The sequence below is a fragment of the Myxocyprinus asiaticus genome, chromosome 47 (genome assembly GCF_019703515.2).
Source record: "Myxocyprinus asiaticus isolate MX2 ecotype Aquarium Trade chromosome 47, UBuf_Myxa_2, whole genome shotgun sequence".
Classification (NCBI taxonomy): Eukaryota; Metazoa; Chordata; class Actinopteri; order Cypriniformes; family Catostomidae; genus Myxocyprinus; species Myxocyprinus asiaticus.
In genome coordinates, this window is record NC_059390.1 from 26,494,409 (window position 1) to 26,513,727 (window position 19,319).

General features: G+C 37.5%; 2 protein-coding genes across 3 annotated transcripts in view; one reads left to right on the plus strand and one right to left on the minus strand.

The window, feature by feature from the left end:
• Positions 1–10,695, plus strand: part of LOC127436996 (proton myo-inositol cotransporter-like) — a 146,135-nt gene extending 135,440 nt beyond the window's left edge. The window contains exons 7-10 of the mRNA XM_051691568.1: positions 2,855–2,980; positions 8,662–8,780; positions 9,266–9,418; positions 10,466–10,695. Of these exons, the coding sequence (XP_051547528.1) occupies positions 2,855–2,980; positions 8,662–8,780; positions 9,266–9,418; positions 10,466–10,692 (625 nt within the window). The 3' untranslated portion in view covers positions 10,693–10,695. The remainder of the gene's footprint in view (positions 1–2,854; positions 2,981–8,661; positions 8,781–9,265; positions 9,419–10,465) is intronic.
• A 2,032-nt stretch (positions 10,696–12,727) lies between these two features.
• LOC127437021 (uncharacterized) lies at positions 12,728–17,502 on the minus strand. 2 transcript variants are annotated; one of them, XM_051691649.1, is made up of 8 exons: positions 17,431–17,502; positions 16,277–16,349; positions 16,119–16,170; positions 15,811–15,838; positions 15,648–15,721; positions 15,219–15,395; positions 14,710–15,130; positions 12,728–12,963 (listed from the first exon to the last, which is right to left on the minus strand). In XM_051691649.1, the coding sequence occupies exons 1-8, from the start codon at positions 17,477–17,479 to the stop codon at positions 12,731–12,733; spliced, it is 1,107 nt and encodes a 368-aa protein (XP_051547609.1). In that variant the 5' UTR covers positions 17,480–17,502; the 3' UTR covers positions 12,728–12,730. The 2 variants fall into 2 exon arrangements, with proteins under 2 accessions (XP_051547609.1, XP_051547610.1); XM_051691650.1 differs by lacking the exons at positions 15,648–15,721; positions 15,811–15,838.
• Between the last annotated feature and the right edge of the window lie 1,817 nt (positions 17,503–19,319).

A 19,319-nucleotide genomic window follows, 5' to 3' on the forward strand; every position in this document is an offset into this window, starting at 1 on the left:
CACAGGTAACGTTATCTCAGAGATGGAATCCAGCAAACATTTGCCTGCACAGTAACTGTCATAAACAATGTTAATCTGTAATGATTCAGCAAGGTAAACTACAATAACACATTAAATGAATGCTAGACAATGTTCAAGATAATGCAAAAAGACCCATTCATTAGTGTAACGTGACTTGGTTATACAGAAAATATATACATTCTATTATAAAACAATAGCGCATCGATATATCAAAATGACAGTTGTGATGGAATCACATCAATACTGAATTGTGTTAACATATTTAGAATGTACAGTCTATTTTATAAACAGCTACTGTCATCATCCACCAAATTTAGCTAACAGCTGTTGATAAAGCTGGCTAGCTAGCTAACACCAACATAGGCTATCGTATAAATGCAGTCAATGTATCATGCAAAGAAAAGTGATTACTTCAAACTATAGTCTCGAATAGTCAGACCTATATCCACACTTTGTTTTAGCCCTGTTCCAGCACTGGAGAGTCAAATATAATATACAGTCTCAAAGTTGTAGTAAAACAATCATAACTGTAATTTTAATTATGCTACCTCATCTGTCAGCATGATGCCTGTGAATCACGTTGTCTCTTTGTACGTTACGTCATTGTTTTGGCTGATGCTCGCGTCCCTATGGAGTGTGTGTACGAGCGCGAGCACGAGCAACAGGTAGCTGGCTGCAGTTCATTTAACGGCCACAGGTGTCATTAATAACAAGGGTTTCTGAATCTTACATACTGCACCTTTAAGAGTAAAAAGTACCCACCATTAAACATACTAATAAAAGTAATTTTTTTCCATAAAGTTCTCAAGTAAATATAACAGAGTACATGTAGCGCATTACTACCCACCTCTGCTGATGATTGATTTTGATCTCACCAAGGTGTTTCGTGTAAAAGCCCCTCGTATTACTGTTCGTGCCTGCCCATAACAGCTGTTACATCCATTAATTTTTAAATTCTCCACTGTAATGTGACCTAAAAATTATATTATATTAAATTACAGTAATTAATTAATTTGTAATCAGATTACACTAAACATTTGTCACGAAACATGTAAGAATCAGAGAGATTTGATCTCACCATCAAATCCCTATTTGATTTGCACTGGTGTTGGGAGTTAAACGTTGATTTGAGAGCGATTAACAATAAAAATGTTGGTCTGTCTATTGCACAAAGTAATCGTTTGTCTTCAGATGAATTGGATGTTTCAAAATCTTTCAAATTTTTCCTTTTATGTTCCATTGAAGAAAGACAGTCATACAGATTTAGAGTGACATAAGGATGAGTAAATAATAACTGAATTTGCACTTTTGGTTGAACTACTCTTTAAATCCACTGTCTTATATGGCACAATTCAACAGTGTAAGTTATTCCAAAATAATTATTTATAGATAAATGATTAAAATAAAATTGGTAAATATCTATTTAGGCTTTGTTTTAGGCTGCTTTTGTCGATAATGGTTAAAAAAACACTCACATTAAGGTCTGGCTCCATTCTTATATGGAACGGACACGTTTCACCATCCAATCAATTGGCTCCATTATGGTATGGAAAAGGCACTTTTCTCCATCCAATCAATTCCTGATGGATAAAATCAAGCCCCACAACAGATATTCTCTTGTTGAATATTCTATTTATGTATATTTATAGAATATTAAACAGTGAAACAGAATATTCGGTTGAATAGAATATTTCTGTTTCAAATATGTCACATTATGGACATTAATTGGGTTGTGTTTCCTGTTGCCTTTAATCTGCATCTGGGTGGAAACTACTGAATAAACATGTATGACTATATCAGAACTCTTGTGAGATTATACCATTTTATTATGTGTTTCTCTTGCTTTAGTCAACAAACAATGCATTGGCCTCCAACCTAAATAAAAATCTGTTTTTTGTTTGGCTCTGTTGGTGTGTACTTTGCGGTAATAACTGCAACTGTGAGGGGGTCCAGGCTGCTTGCTGTTCTTTAATGTCACAGTAATAGAGTGTCTGGAGAGTGTTATGAGGTTACAGTGTCCCTGCAGTAGTTTGAGAGAAAGTGCCGGCTCTCTCCATCCTAATTTAAACTCACACCTGTCCTACAGTTCACCATGCACCACAGACAAAACAAATCATGTTTATTTTTCTGCTAATGGATGCGTAATGGCCACGCTGTCATCATATTTGTGCATACACAATTATGAATGCCGTGTACTCAAATATTCTATAAAGGCATACATTGTTTAATGGACACACTGTAATCACCATGCAAGATCAGATGACCAAGACTTTTGGAGTGTTTATTAAATTAGTTGCAAAGCAGCACTGGATTGATGTTCTTCAAAACTTATGTATTAACTTCTGCTATTTTTGGTTCTTGTAAACTTTTAAAGGAATTTAAGGCCAAGTCCACACTAATTGTTTAAAACCTCAGTTTTCAGTTTCCTATTGTCATCGTTTTCCAAAGTTTGCAATTATGGAGAGCATTTTCAAAAGTCTCCATTTTTGGTGAAGGAATTACTTTTAATATTATTATATTTTGTAATTTAGTTTTTCATGACCATTTTTCACATTCTCTCTGACCCTTACAATTATACAGGCTGTTTTTGCTACTGTACCTTTAAATCTACTATTTGAAAATTACCTCTGTTATGATCAATAAACCTGAGTATACTAGCATAGTAAAATGAAGTGGCTGAATACTGAATAGTTACTGAAAAACCTTGCTTGGGTAAAGTATGACATCCTCAGAAATTAGCTGAATATGGCATCAAAGTAACATTTAAAATTCAGACCAAAGGTGATGTTGTTTTGGCTCTTGTTCTTAGAGGCTATCTTGCCTTGTGTTTTAGGTCATGTGAGCCCTGTATGTTGGACCCTAGCTGTGGTTTTTGTTATGAGGAGAACAGCACTGCTGTGTTTTCCTCCTCCTGTGTACCAGTCAATCCGGCATCCACTGAGAGAGCAGCGTGGGGCAGGTGAGTCACCAATGATGCTAAGACTGAGAGTGTGTGTTTTTGGGCATATTATGCATAGTTATTAGTTTTACAGTACTAAGTTCCCTGTCAAAACTTACCACAAGAGAAATCTATATATGTCCATGGCCCATATTACAGAAACATCTTACGGTCTTGTTAAGAACAAACATGCTAGGTGTCAACATGATCACACAGAAAGTTGGTATGTTGTTTCCGAGACTTCCAGTAACCTACTATCGGCCACGTTATTCCAACTCATGACAAGCGGCATCTCCTATCAGACATTTTTGCATCTGCTCCAGCATGTTTACCTTCCCTTGTGGCATGACCGGAAGCGAATCGCTTAAGCAGCGTGGGAGTCACAGGTTCAGATCCCGCCTTGAAACCAGGAAGTAATCACATAATCAGTGACAAGTGTGATTCAGAGGTTGCATTTTTCCCTCTGACATTACATTTTTACTCCACTGATGGTTAGGTTTAGGTTTGGGTTGGGGCATACAGTTTATAAAACGTGCATTCCTTTTCACTGTATAATAGCCTGTACAGCTGAAAACAACACATTTCACAAATCGCTTTTGGTGCCCCTCCATGGACATTTGATACTGAAAATGGAGCTCACACATGCCCATACACTCAACAGTTACCGCTTTTGCCACTGGGGGCAGAGTTTCTCATTTCGGAAAGCACAGACTGATTTGAGATCAGTTCAGTAAGATAAGTCTGTAGCAGTGTTGTATAAAGTATCCATTCATTATACTTAAGTAAAAGTAAAGATACCTTCATGAAAACTAACTCAAGTAAAAGTTAAAGTAGCTCATGAGAAAACTGCTTAAGTAAAAGTATTAAAGTATCTGAATTTAAATTTACTTAAATATCAAAAGTATAAGTAAATTGCATAAATTAGGGAACAGCTAATTTGCAACTTGTTTGATTGGCGGTGCTCATCATTCACTCTCATGCCATCCCAGATGTGTATGACTTTTTTCTTCTGCTAAACACAAACAAAGATTTTTAGAAGAATATTTCATCTCGGTAGGTCAACACAATGCAAGTGAATGGTGACCAGAATTTTGGAGCTCCAAATCGGAGATGAAGGCAACATTAATGTAATCCATATGACGTCAGAGGTTTAATCAATGTCTTCTGAAGAGATCCAGTTGGTTTAGGGTGAGAACAGACCAAAATATAACTCCTTTTTCACTGTACATGTTGCCATTGCAGTCTCTAGGCACGATCATGATTTCTAGCTCGATTACACTTCCTAGTGCTTGACACATGTGCAGAGCGCTAGATAGCACTATAGGAAGTGTAATCGAACTTGAAACGTTGATCTCCAAGGAGATGGCTGTCAAGATGTACAGTGAAAAAGGAGTTATATTTTGGTCTGTACTTACCCAAAAACAACTGGATTGTAAGTAAGTAAAATGTATTTCTAAAGCACACTCAGCAAAGCTGACTGAAGTGCTGAACAGAAAAATCGACAATACAGTAAAATAAAACAATCTCAATTGATACTGCAAAACGCTAGAGAATACAAGTGCATTTTAAGCCTGCATTTAAAAATAGACAGTGATGAAGCTTGTCTAATGTCAAGTGGTAGCTGATTCCATAGCCTAGGGGCAGCAACTGCAAAGGCTCTATCACCCTTATGTATAAAACATGACCGGGGAATATGCAATAATAGTCTGTCAGCAGATCTTAAAGACCTAGTAGGTAAGTATGGCTGTATTAAATCCACAGTATATGATGGGACCTGGTCATTAAGATCTTTAAAAACAAACAACAGTATTTTAAATTGTATCCTGAAATAAACAGGAAGCCAGTGCAGAGGGGCCAGGATTGGGGTAATATGATCAAATTTTCTAGATGATGTAAAAAATCTAGCCACAGCATTTTGAACCAGAACCTTCATTTTGAAGACGGGAAAGAGAGGATTGAGGAAGACCAAAATAAAGGGAATTGCAATAATCCAATCGAGAGGTGATAAAGGCATGAATAACAGTCTCCAGGTCTTGAAAAGATAAAACTGATTTAAATTTAGCAATCATTCGTAACTGATAAAAAAAAAAAAGTCAATACTGAATTTATCTGTCTGAATAAGCCGAAGTCAGAATCTATAATGACACCAAGATTCCTTACATGCGAGTTAACATTGGGGAAGTATTGGCCAAACTTATTAGCAAGAATGCTTCTAGATTCAGCAGAACCAAAAATAATCATTTCAGTCTTATCATTGTTTAGCTGGAGAAAGTTACTCGATAACCACTTTTTTATGTTTTCAATACAGTCCAAGAGAGGCTGAACAGAATCACCTGATTTCAATGGCAGATAAAGCTGTGTGTCATCAGTATAAAGATGAAATAAGATACAATGTTTCCTAATAATATTTCCAAGAGGGAGCATATACAAATTAAAAAGAACTGGCCCCAGAATGGATCCCTGTGGAACCCCACAGAGAACAGGAGCTACAGATGAAGAGAAACTATCCATAGTGACAGAAAAAACCCTATCTGTGAGATAAGATTTAAACCACTGTAGTGCTGTGCTCTTTATACCAGCCCAATGTTCCAACCTCACGAGGAGAATACTATGATCCACTGTATCAAAAGCAGCAGTAAGGTCTTCTAGAATTAATACAAAATTTTTCCCAGAGTCAACCGTAGACAGTATATCATTAAACACTTTCAGCAAAGCTGATTCTGTGCTATGATAGGCTGTAAAACCTGATTGTAGAGGTTCAAAAATGTCTGTTGACTTTAAGAATGGAAGTAATTGGGATAACGTCCTGGCTACTTTCGTAACCTCTGTTCCCTGATGGAGGGAACGAGACGTTGCGTCGATGTAGTGACACTAGGGGTCACTCTTTTTTTTTTTAAAAAGGCCAATGAGAATTGGCAAGTGGAATCTGCATGCCACTCCCCCGGACATACGGGTATAAAAGGAGCTGGTATGTAACCACTCATTCAGGTTTTGTGCTGAGGAGCCGAGACCAGGCCCCGGCCATTTCAGCGGGTAGTTCAGCGTTGTGGCAAGAGGGACACAATGTCTCGTTCCCTCCATCAGAGAACGGAGGTTACGAAAGTAACCAGGACGTTCCCTATCTGTCACTCACTCGACGTTGTGTCGATGTAGTGATACTAGGGGTCCCTATACAAAACGCCACAACTAGCTGAACTGTGTTACGTGAACTGGTAGTGTGTGACGGGCAGACAGCTGTGTGCCTCGTAGCTAGCGCACAAGGCTGTCACGTAACCTCACCCAACGCTCTTATGGGCGTCGAACGGTCCATGAGGATCAAGTCGACTGCCCAACTACAGGGACAGGCTAGCCCAGCCGAGGCCTCTTTTCCCTCTCTTTTTTCCCAAAAAGAGTGGAATTTGTTAACTGACAGGGAGCCATAAGTGTCTGCGTCGGGGGGTGTCCCTCCCAAGGGGAAGACACTGCGGAGACCACACCCCGCCCAAAAAGGGGGGGGGGGTATTTTGAGTGGAATACATCACATGGTCTTACCGAGTCTTGTCGGAAGTATGTCATGTGGAGAGGTCCCATGGTAGGTCCTACCCGAAGGGGGAGGATTTTCTACAGAGCATGGTGACCAGGGGCAGAGGGGCCTCTGCCCAAGGAAGACGCAGTTTGCCGTCAGGGAAACAATTTTGCGGAAGATATCACATGGGGTCGCCTTCGGGGAACCAGCACATGTGGAGAACCTACCTCAGTACAGGGACTCATTAGCGCACGTACTGGGCCGGTCAGTGAGTTTCTCCACAAACTCAACTGCCAGAGGGCTAAGGAGGAAAGTCATCCAGGGATCACAGTCTGTGAACATGACTGGGAGTCAAGAGCGCACGTCTTCACCTCAAGGGAGGGGAAAGGCACTATGTGCAAGCGGTACACCCGGCCAGTTGTCCCGGAACGGCTCAACCCGGAGACTGTAGAACCTTGCAAAGGTGTTGGGTGTTGCCCAGCCCACTGCTCTGCAGATGTCTGCCAAAGAGGCGCCACTGGCCAGGGCCCAGAAGTCCACCACACTCCTGGTGGAGTGGGCTCGTAACCCCGCAGGGGGTGGCAAGTCCTAAGCCTGATATGCCATCGTGATGGTGTCAATGACCCAGTGGGCAATCCTCTGTTTGGACACAGCGCTTCCTTTCCGCTGTCCCCCAAAGCAAACAAAGAGCTGCTCAGAGCTTCTAAGGCTCTGCGTGTGATCCAAATAGATGCGTAAAGCTCGCACCGGACACAGCAACGCCAAGGCTGGGTCTGCCTTCTCCTGGGGCAGCACTTGCAGGTTCACCATCTAATCCCTAAAAGGAGTCGTGGGAACCTTGGGCACATAGCCCGGTCTGGGTCTCAGGATCACGTGAGAGTAACCCGGACCAAACTCCAGTTACGATTCGCTGACAGAGAACACCTGCAGTTACCCTACCCTTTTGATGGAAGTGAGCGCAGTCAGGAGGGCAGTCTTCAAAGAGAGTGCCTTAAGCTTCCGTGTCGGCGTGAGACCGGGCGACCGTTCCCGAAGGAGGAAGCCCAGCCGAAGCCTCTGCGCCAGACTGGACGATCCCGCTCTCCGATGCTGCGCTCGATAACTCATCGTCTTCCGGAGCTTCAAACGAGAAGTCGAACTCACGCTGAGACGAGCCGGCGATCTCGTGCGAGAGCCCGATTGGGGCTGGGAGGTCCATGGGGGGATACCCGGTGGAGGTGGTCCCATTTATGTCCCCAAATTGCCCCTAGTGCTAACCGACGTGGCTTCAAACCCGTAGGTAGAAGGACCGGTGCGGAGAACCGCTGGGGTGTTTTGCTTTTTTATGAAAGCAAGCCGTGACCGCAATGTTGCCATGGTCATGTTCTCGCAATGAGGACATGACTCATCCACGAACGATGTGGGAAGTGCCCAGACACGTAAGACAGCAATCGTGGCTGTCAGAAGCGGAGATATATCGACCGCAATCAGGAATAACACACAAACGGAAAGGCATCTTTAAAAAGACGTTCTGTGTGTGCCGCTCTTTTAGAAAGAAAATATACTCTTTTTAGAATATACTCTTTTAGTTGTTTCTGCTAAAGCACCCAGGGGCGTTCTCTGCACTCCACGGGTGCAGAGGGGGAGAAGCCGCTGAAATGCACCGTAGAATCCAGCAGATGAGGTGAATGAATTTCACGGATGACTTCAGCTTCAATGAATAGAACCGCTCGGCTCCGAAGAGAAAATCTGAATGAGTGATTGCATACCAGCTCCTTTTATACCCTTATGTCCGGGGGAGTGGCATGCAAATTCCACTCGCCAATTCTCACTGGCCTTTTTTCAAAAAAGCAGAGGTGTTTGGGGCTCCCAAGAGTGACTGTTGTCCCAGGCAACTGATTTCCTACATAGCAGTACTAGTTTCATCTCTCTCATATTCCTGCGCGCTTCCTTTCTTTTTTATATAACATAATAATTTCAATTTAAATCAATATTTCATGTCCATTTATTTATTTATTTACTTATATTTTCAGCCTTTTATTTATATCCCTGTATTATGCATTGTGTTATATCATCTATTTTTCTCTGTTAGCTTATTTTTACATTACGACATTACATTGGATGTAAACCTGCAGCACTTTTTGCAGCACTAATTCCATAAGGACATTTTTATCAAATTCTCCCGCAGCTATTCTATGTCTGAATCTACTCCCAACAGGTGCTCTAATTCCTCACATGAGGCTGATAGCAGTATATGGGCTTATAACTTCTGTCCAACCTCTTACTCATGGGTTGTGCTCCTGGGACTAGTGCTCTATCTTGCATGTTTTGCTCCAGGTAAGATCAACATTGTTTTTTGTAACTGCAGTTATAGCTTCATGACTGATAAAACTATGTAGTTTAGACTTTTGGAAAGAAAACATTAGGTAAAGGATGAAAAGAATAACAAAGTTTAATTCTATCTATCACATTTGTTCTTTTTTTCTTTTTTCTTTTTTTTTTTTTTTTTTACTTATTTTAACTGAACTGGGGCTTAGTAAGGTAAACTGTTCATTTAGCAATATGTGCTAAATTACAAAAAAATAAATAATAATAATAATAATAACAATAATCCTTTTTTCCTGTGTGTGGTGTTCTGGTTAAGGCTCTGGACTGGTAACCAGTCTGAAAGGTTGCTGGCTTGATTCCTATTAAGATTGATATTCATATTATAAGTCACTTAACCAGAGGTTGCTTTGGGGGAACTGTACCTGTAATGCATTCATTCATATGACAAGTGGGGGTCAGTTATCTTACAGAATGCCCTCTTTACTCCCTGACAGGAATGGGACCGATGCCATGGACAGTTAATTCTGAAATCTACCCTCTTTGGGCCAGAAGCACAGGCAATGCATGTTCATCCGGGGTGAACTGGACCTTCAATGTGCTGGTTTCTGTAACGTTCCTCCACACGGCCCAGTACCTCACTTACTACGGTAATACATTAATTATTGCATCAACAGCAGTAATGAACATGACCTTTATGCCATGCCAGCATCAGTACTCTATTTGATCTCTCAACTTCAAGCGTGTACTATGCATAAGGGCATTTTAGAACTAATTATACTGTATATCCATGACTCAGTGTTAGTTTCCCCTTGAAGTCAAAATTAAATCCGAAATTTACCCTATTTACAGGAACAAGTAAATGTTCCTGGTCTTATTGTGCACAATTTATCAGTGCATGTTATTCAAAAGAAAAGAAAAAAACAAAATGTAATTACCTGCTTTACCTCTGAAACTAAATTTCCATTTACGTCAACTAGGCCACGCAATTTATTACATAATGTTAACCAATATCCAAATAGCTATGAAGGTCTGGTTCTGGTATGAACGGCCACTTTTCTGCATTCAATCAGTTCCCGATGGATAAAATCAAGCCCTGTTCTACATTTATTTTTTTTCTCATTGAATATCATGTTTAAGAAAACTTCATGTTATGGTAGTAAAATGGGTGTGAACAGTGTTGGGTATATTCTGATTACAAAGTAATTATTTCCTGTAATGTAATTACTTTAGTAGTCAAAAATTAGTTTAACATTTTAAATTCTTGTAATCACATTACACATTACTGACTTTCAATGAAGTTAATTACTTTAAGTGCATTACTTGAGTTACACATATTTCTAAAATAATATTATGTAGAATGCATTCAAAACATGAATTATGTTAATATTTACGTCTGTTTGCATTATATAGAAACATTATTTTGAATTTGAGCATAACACTTTTCTGTGAAAAGGGTTTTAGAAAGTAACTTAATAGTAAAGTAATTAATAATGTGATTCATTCTTTAAATGAAGTAATTTGTAAAGCACAATTTTAGAGAATTAATTCATGATTTTTAGTGGATTACTTTGAGTAACTTACCCAACACTGGTTGCGAATGCCATTTTATGGTGACTTAGTTATTGTAGTAAACATTTCTGTAACTTCAAGGCTTTTGCAGTATTTTTAAACAGCATTTCTCCATTGTTTTCCAGGTGCATTCTTCCTCTACTCCAGTCTGGCCCTGATTGGTTTCTTTTTCATTTATGGCTGTCTCCCTGAAACTAAAGGCCGGCGACTAGAAGAGATTGAGTCATTGTTCGAAAACCAGCTGTGCTCGTGCGGTATCTCAGATTCTGACGAGGATCGGCAGGTGGAATACATCAGGGTCAAAGGGTCAAACTACCACTTATCTGACAACGACGCGTCAGATGTCGAATAACTCTTACGAATCATCTAATTTGGTAAAAGGGGATAATGAGGTATAGATGTTCAGCCTCATTTAACCCTGATGTGATTGTCAGGTCAGCCCACTGTACTGGTCAGGTTGAGCCCCTCTCATTCAGAGAGATGCACCACGATGGAAACAACAGGGTTGCAGAACACACACAAACAAGAACACGCAGTGCCAAGTCAGCTTTTATAATATCGTCAGTATGTTTTTGTGTTGCAGTTCGCAGATCTGCTGGCACGTTGCACCACTGTCAGAAAAATATCCTTATTTACGTGAAATGTTTGAGTACCAAAACAGTAATTTGTATGCAGAAGTGTGTTTTTGTTTATTTTAATGTCTACAATGTGAACAATGCAAATTTTATATCTAAAGCAGTACAGTTTAAATTGGTGTTACTGTATATAAACTAATCCAAATCAATTGCTTAACATGATGCGATCCCCTTAATATCAATTAAATACAATAAGCTACAGTGTATAAATGTAATTATTTATGTCCATGTGGCCTCCTATTTAAAATCTTTGCAAATATACAGTGAGGCTTATAAAACGTGTAGCATACCACATTGTTTGTAATATGCAATCTGCCTTTTGAATGTCTGGTTTTTGAAGTAGTTTTTTTTGTAAATTGAGACTAAAACTTCATTACAAGTAGGACCTTCATAATTAGAGATCATTGGCCAGCGTTGGGTCAGTTACTGTTTTGTTTTTTTACTCAACAAATTCAAAATAATGTTTATATTTCTTCCTTGTTTATTCTCCCCAGAAAGTAATATACTCGTTACACTGACTCTGAAATTTTTTAAATTATATTACATTAACTAATTACTTTGTAATCACATTACAACTAACACTGTCATTAACACTAAAAAGTGTTATGTAGCTTTCGGCAGTCTCCTGTGATAGTGTACTGTGGCCTTAAAATATTTTTACACTTCTTTCTTCTGTTTTTATTCATTATGTTTTGGACTCATTTCCAAGTTTGCTTTTATATTTATTTATTTATTTATTATAATTTTATTTTGTCTTCCTTATAGCCTAGTGTACAAAAGCCATTGCCTTGGTCTTGTCCATGAAACAGTGTAGGATTACTGTTTTTACAAATACCGAAGTATCCAATGTTTTTTTGTGCTACTATGTAAGTATTCAAATAGACAAACAGCTTCACATCAACGTGTCAAACTGACCTTGAAATTTCTATGTTGTGGCTGTAGCTTTATCGAAACCAAGTTGATGATTACTGTAAAAGCAACCAATAAATTATCGACTCAAGTTCTTGTTTAAAGGTTAGCATAATTGTGCACATCTTTGTTGTGCACAGCCTTGTGTATTGTGTGTTTTGTTGGGTTACATTATTATGTGTAATTTGACATTTTGCATTGGATATAAATTTTAATTTGTTAGAGTGAAGCACAAATTAATTGGACGCAATGTAGTTTGATCAAGTTTGCAATTAGTTCAGATTTTAAGAACAGCGAACCACATATCTAACATTTAAAAAAAAATGGTTTCAGAGAAAATAAATTTGAAAAGTGAATCAGTGAATCAGTCTATGATGTTATTTAGAGGTTTATTGACCAGTTTCATGTGTACCAGATGTATTTACATTTTTGACTGTGCATGGACGGTGCTCCATCATGGACAACCTGTTGTGTTATAACCAATGAACACATCTAATGTTTTTAGTGTATGGATGTATTTTTGTTTTTGTATGTGAATCAAAAAATTCAAAAAGCAGTGGTTCTGCCATTGATGGAAACTAGTGAGGACAAATGTTGTGTTGTACAGTATTTGATTAATGTTGCTGTAAATGTTTTGCTAGATTTATATTCTATAAAACTGAATATTTGAACTTTGAAATCTTGAAAAGTTGAAAATGTACTTGGAGATAATCAAAATAAAGATATATAACTATCTGATGTTATTATGATAATTTTTTTACATTCAATTTTCAACCCATCATCCATAGAGAACACATTGTAACAACATTTACTTCTATAACTCACAGTTGGTAAAATTTCCTTAACTTACTTTTTTCTTTGCTTCAGCATTAGCAAAATGTCAGCAATTTCTTGTAGTTTCTTGGTCTCCTCAGAGACCCAATTCACACCTCTATCTGCCGTGAAGTTCTTCTTCTCTTTCACAGATTCTTCTGCACGCCCGACGTCCTTGACAGAGTTTTGCGTCACACTTTCTAACTGTGGGCCCCCACACCTCTTGATTTTCATTCTGCTTTCCAACTGCTGCTCTTCTTTTAGTTCTGTAGTAAACAGAGGATGTAAAAATGTACTATTTCTGACCTGAAACCAGAAGATTCAGACTTTAAAAACAATATAAAAACTGCACTTCACCCAAAACTTAAAATTCTCTCATACAGCTCCAAATGACAAAAGGAAAACTAGTAAAAATGCTAAATTCTTGATATCAGCAATGGAATTACTACTAGTGAAATGCTTGTTTTTTATATTAGTAATTAAGTTTGTAATTAAGTAAAGATGTTAACTCTTGATATCAAAATGATGTCATTATTCACGGAAATACACATTTTTGATATCAAAATTGGAATTTTAATTAGTAAACACTGAAATTACATTGTAACTGTGCAAATCTGCATTCCTAATATCAACAATTGAATAACAATGAGTAAAAATGCTAATTTTTGAAATCTGTTATTTGGTTTTCACTAGTGGTTGTTCATTTCAGATATCTGGACATGGATTTTAGATATCAGTACATTGAAGAGTATTTAAAGATATCTTAAAGGCTTTCTTACCAGTTACAATCACATTACAGGTTTTTTTTTTTAAAATCATCATTGCCATTAATAAAAAACAATTTACAGATGACAAAAATGTAATTCAATTGTTGATGTCAGGCATAGATATTTGCACAAGTAACGATGTAATTACTGCTGATATCAAACATTATCACTTATATAACAAGTATATCGCAAGCCAAATTGACTTTTAGTCATGTGCAGGATATTAATTCTTGATATCAACAATTCTTTTTCCTAGTTAAGATGCTAATACTTGATATCAGGAATGCAATTACTACTAGTGAAATTGCTAAATTTTGATATCAGTAATTATATTTGCACTATAAAAAAAGACATTCACTCGCACAAATAAGCATATACATTCTTGATATTAAAAATTACATTTTTACTAGTAAAAACTGTCATTCTTGATATCTGTAACTGCATTTTCACTAGTAGAACTTCACAATGACGTGTCATTCACTCCCATTCAAAATATAATTACAGATATCTATAATTAATTCTTATTAGTTGAAATTCCAATTTCACATATCAGCAATGCACTTTTTACTAGTGAAAATTATAATTTTTAATATCAATAATTACATTGTAACTAGTGCAAATATCCATTCCTGATATCAATAATTGTATTACAACTGGTGAAAATACTGTTTCTGATATATGTAAATGTATTTCAACATGTTGGATATCTCAAAATGGATTTGGGGTATCAATAAATTGGAAAGTAATTAAAGATATCTTAAAAGGCTTTTTTACTAGTTACAGATATCAGAAATAAACATTACCACTAGTGAAATCCAAATAAAACCAAAGTTACTGCGCAACTTGATTGTGCTTGAACAAGCTTGTACATGTTATGTATCACCTCAAAAGTCATGTGCTGTAATAAAAGTGGCATTGAACATAAGATAGCATTGTGTGAGGAACATGGTGAAATGTAAATGTTTATGAACCGATAACCTGCCATTTTACTTGTGATTTGCATGAAAGTGCAAAAAAATGTGTTCGTTGTTGTAGCAACTCTAGTGTTCATTTTACCAGGACACTGTCGTGGTAGGTACAACGAGCCACGCAAAAAATGTTGGTATAGTAACGTGATTCTATGAGACCAGATTGGAATTTTCATTTTTGGGTGAATCATCCCTTCGAGATGATCCATATAAGAGTTGGTCTGAAACATGTGGAAAATGTCTTCAGTAAGGTTTCATTTAGGTTAGTTAGTTATACCTGATGCTTTGATGATTGTTTTGCCCAAAATTGGTGTTGGAGGTCTTTTCATGCTAGCCTGACTTTGAGGTTTACGGAAATAGAAGTCTATTTGTGATTTTGGAAGTCTCTGTGCCTGTTCATTTGTTGCTGATGCCCCCAACAGTATCTTCCCTGCTCTTGTGTTACCATCTTTTGGAGAACTGCGTGTAGTTGGAGTGAGCAATCCATTGAAATGAAAAGACTGCCGCCTAGTGGTAGGGACGCTGGTTTTCTGATCAGCCGCAGGGAAACTGGAACTGCTGTGACTGTCTGCATAAATAAGCGAACACTGAACTGAGACATCCTGGCAAGACAATGCTGGAACAGCTGCCGTTTGTGTCCCAGCATCCTGAGTCATTCGGGAATTCTCATTATTCTCATTATGTGTTTGTGCTTCAGTCTGCAAATGAGAAGAAACAAATTGATCTTTACTGTTTTTCTGTCCACAGTTCATTTGCCTTAAAACCATCTGTAACTCAAAATTTTACCTCATTTTGACAATTACAGTTAGACTTTGCCTTCTGTTTGCAGGATGGGTCTTGTGAAGGTCTTGCTGTGGATTTGTTTGCTGATGAGCAACAGTGCTTTGATACAAGTGTCTCTTCTGCATGGCATATTGGTTTGATTGAGGAAACACAATGTAAACACTGCTCATCATCTTCATCCTGTCTCACAAGAGAGAATCATATTGCATTATAGAAAATGCTTTTTGTGATATGTTTTATGTAAGGGCTTATGTGCAACCAACAGTAACTGTGGCCCCAGCATACGCCTCAAAAATTATTTGTGCACTTGTTTGACACTTAAACTGTATGAACTGGATGGATGGATGGTGGGTTTGTGGATGGATTGATGAATGAATAGAGACAGACAGACAGACAGACAGACAGACAGATAGATAGGTTTTGTTTTTTTACATCATCTGAGCTGAGATAACCTCCTCCTGTAGACTCACAAACATGTTCAAAGCCATTGCTACCAACAACTGCACCTGCTGAAACATAATAAAGCCGTTGTTCTGAACCAAGCTAAACTATACTTTATTATATACTGATAATATTAACAAAAAAAAAAACTTACACGTGTTGCAGTCAATACATGCAGATGCCTGACATAAAACAAGACCTTTAGATAAGCACAGTTCTAAAAACAAGCTGTTTGCTGCACGCAGATGTCTATTATAGATTTTAACCGTAAGGGGGCAGTATATACCAAAAACTGATATTCGCCCGATTTGTCAACATTTTCAGATCCATATTAACCAGTCAATGATCTCTTGATTTTTGGTGGAGTGGAGTGACTTTATGCTGAAAATTAGTTTATGAAGCAAGCCTAGATGACTCTTATGATAAGTGGTATACTTAAAGTATTTATCTTTTTTTTAGTACCTGTGTAAGGAAGTGGCTATTGTGGTCCATGTTTTGTGATTCAGCACTGTTTCTGCCAAGAAAACAATGGAACATTACCAGTAATTAATTATAATGAAAATTACTACATGGAACATTCTATGGGAATGATAAAGAACTTCAGCATTTAATCAACTCACTGGACTCTTGTGGAGGAAGAAAGTGTTGTTGTTTCCAAGAAGATTTGTATTGTTTTCTCTGTGTGGGAATTTTCTATTAGCAATAAAGGTGAAAAACTTGGAAATTTCAATAACTGATTCAGTCATTCATCATAACCATGTTTCTGGAGTACTACAAAATACGTAAATATAATATTTACACATCATATTGGTTTCATATGACTAAAAAAATAAGAAAATGCTATTTTTATTTATAGGTTATTTAAACTTCAAAGCTATAAAACAGAAACTCTAGAGATATTATTCTTAAATTATATTACTGGTAATTGTCAGTAGGGTCTTTGAAAATTATCAAAAGTAATTTTGTCTTTAAAAAACAGGAGCAAAGCATGTTTGTTTATATGCATTACATTTATTAAATATATTAAATATATTAAATGCATTATAAGTCATTGATTTGCAGTTATAACAACATGAATAAAATGGGCAACTTTTATTCAATACTGAGCATTTAAATTTACATGTTATAAATGTTTAATAAATACACTTATTCATCCTTATATTAATCAAAACCATAAAATACTGTAATTCATAATTTATGTCATGCCGCTAAAGTAAGTCATTATAGTTAGATTAAAAGGAGGGATTATGTCATTTTGTTACAGTATGCTATGCTTTGTGTTTATATTCATTCCTGTAATATCTTGACTCATTCTGTTGTCACTTTCCGTGTAACGTTGATGTCAAAAGAATTGATGTTGCTTCTCCAGGTGCTGTCCCAACTTATCTAGTCCTAATTATCTAAAGTCCTCTGCAAAAACACTTTTCAGGTCTTCATGTTCATTCACAGCATATATCTTATACTGTAGACTTAAGTGTTAAAGCATGATGACCATTAAACCATACTGAACTTTATGTACAGGTTTCAAATGTTGGTGACTCCATAATAAACGTTTCATATGTTACCCTTTTACATTAAGGTACATTACAAATGTTTAATAAGTGTAATTAAGCATTTATAACGTAAGGTAAAATAGCTCGCTATTTGTATGAATGTCACCCTTTTTATACATGATACTATAACCACATATCAACTATTTATGATGCATTTGTAAATTACTTATTAAAATAGTTTATATAGATTTTAGCCTTCTAATATAATTTAGCCTACTCACCTGTAGAACCTTCTCTTACTGTTACTAAACACACTATAAGATACATCATTACCTTGATCTTCACAATCCCTGCTACTGAAATCTAAGAACAGCGGCTCTTCCTGTTGCTCACTGTTCTTTAAAGGTCTGGGCGGGTACATAACTGAGTGCACCGGAAGCTCTTCTGTGTCTGTGCTGCAACAGATTATCATAATAACATGTTATAAATCTCTCACACACCCAATCTCTTATCGGCACTTTCAGCTGAAATGTGTTGATATCTGTGCTTACTTTGATAATGTACTCCCAAACTGAATTCCAGCCACTGAGCTTTTGTGTGGGAGACGTGCTTCATCAGATGCATTTGTCCATGGATTAGCTAGCTTCATCGGCTGAGAGAACGGCACAAACTGATACAGACAAAACTTTGGTTAAGTGAGTTTATATTGGAGTATATGTTATAAGCAGACAATTTATATATATACACACCACCGGTCAAAAGTTTTGAAACACTTACTCATTCTTTATTATAATTTTTTTTCCACATTTTAAAATAATAGTAAAGTCATTAAAACTATGGAATAACATACAATTGTGCTCAAAAGTTTGCATACCCTGGCAGAAATTTTGGCATTGATTTTGAAAATATGACTGATAATGAAAAAAACTGTCTTTTATTTAAGGATAGTGATTATATGAAGCCATTTATTATCACATGGTTGTTTGGCTCCTTTTTAAATCATAATGATAACAGAAATCACCCAAATGGCCCTGATCAAAAGTTTACATACCCTTGAATGTTTGGCCTCGTTACAGACACACAAGGTGACACAAACAGGTTTAAATGGCAATTAAAGGTTAATTTCCCACACCTGTGGCTTTTTAAATTGCAATTAGTGTCTGTGTATAAATAGTCAATGAGTTTGTTAGCTCTCACGTGGATGCACCGAGCAGGCTAGATACTGAATCACGGGGTGCAAAAAAGAACTGTCAAAAGACCTGCGTAACAAGGTAATGGAACTTTATAAAGATGGAAAAGGATATAAAAAGATATCCAAAGCCTTGAAAATGCCAGTCAGTACTGTTCAATCACTTATTAAGAAGTGGAAAATTTGGGGATTTCTTGATACCAAGCCAAGGTCAGTTAGACCAAGAAAGATTTCAGCCACAACTGCCAGAAGAATTGTTCGGGATACAAAGAAAAACCTACAGGTACCCTCAGGAGAAATACAGGCTGCTCTGGAAAAAGACGTTGTGGTTGTTTCAAGGAGCACAATACGAAGATACTTGAACAAAAATGAGCTGCATGGTTGAGTTGCCAGAAAGAAGCCTTTACTGTGCCAATGCCACAAAAAAGCCTGGTTACAATATGCCCGACAACACCTTGACACGCCTCACAGCTTCTGGCACACTGTAATTTGGAGTGACGAGACCAAAATAGAGCTTTATGGTCACAACCATAAGCGCTATGTTTGGAGAGGGGTCAACAAGGCCTATAGTGAAAAGAATACCATCCCCACTGTGAAGCATGGTGGTGGCTCACTGATGTTTTGGGGGGGGGGGGTGAGCTCTAAAGGCACAGGGAATCTTGTGAAAATTGATGGCAAGATGAATGCAGCATGATATCAGAAATTACTGGCAGACAATTTGCATTCTTCTGCACGAAAGCTGCGCATGGGACGCTCTTGGACTTTCCAGCACGACAATGACTCTAAGCACAAGGCCAAGTTGACCCTCCAGTGGTTACAGCAGAAAAAGGTGAAGGTTCTGGAGTGGCCATCACAGTCTCCTGACCTTAATATCATCGAGCCACTCTGGGGAGATCTCAAACGTGCGGTTCATGCAAGACGACCAAAGACTTTGCATGACCTGGAGGCATTTTGCCAAGACGAATGGGCAGCTATACCACC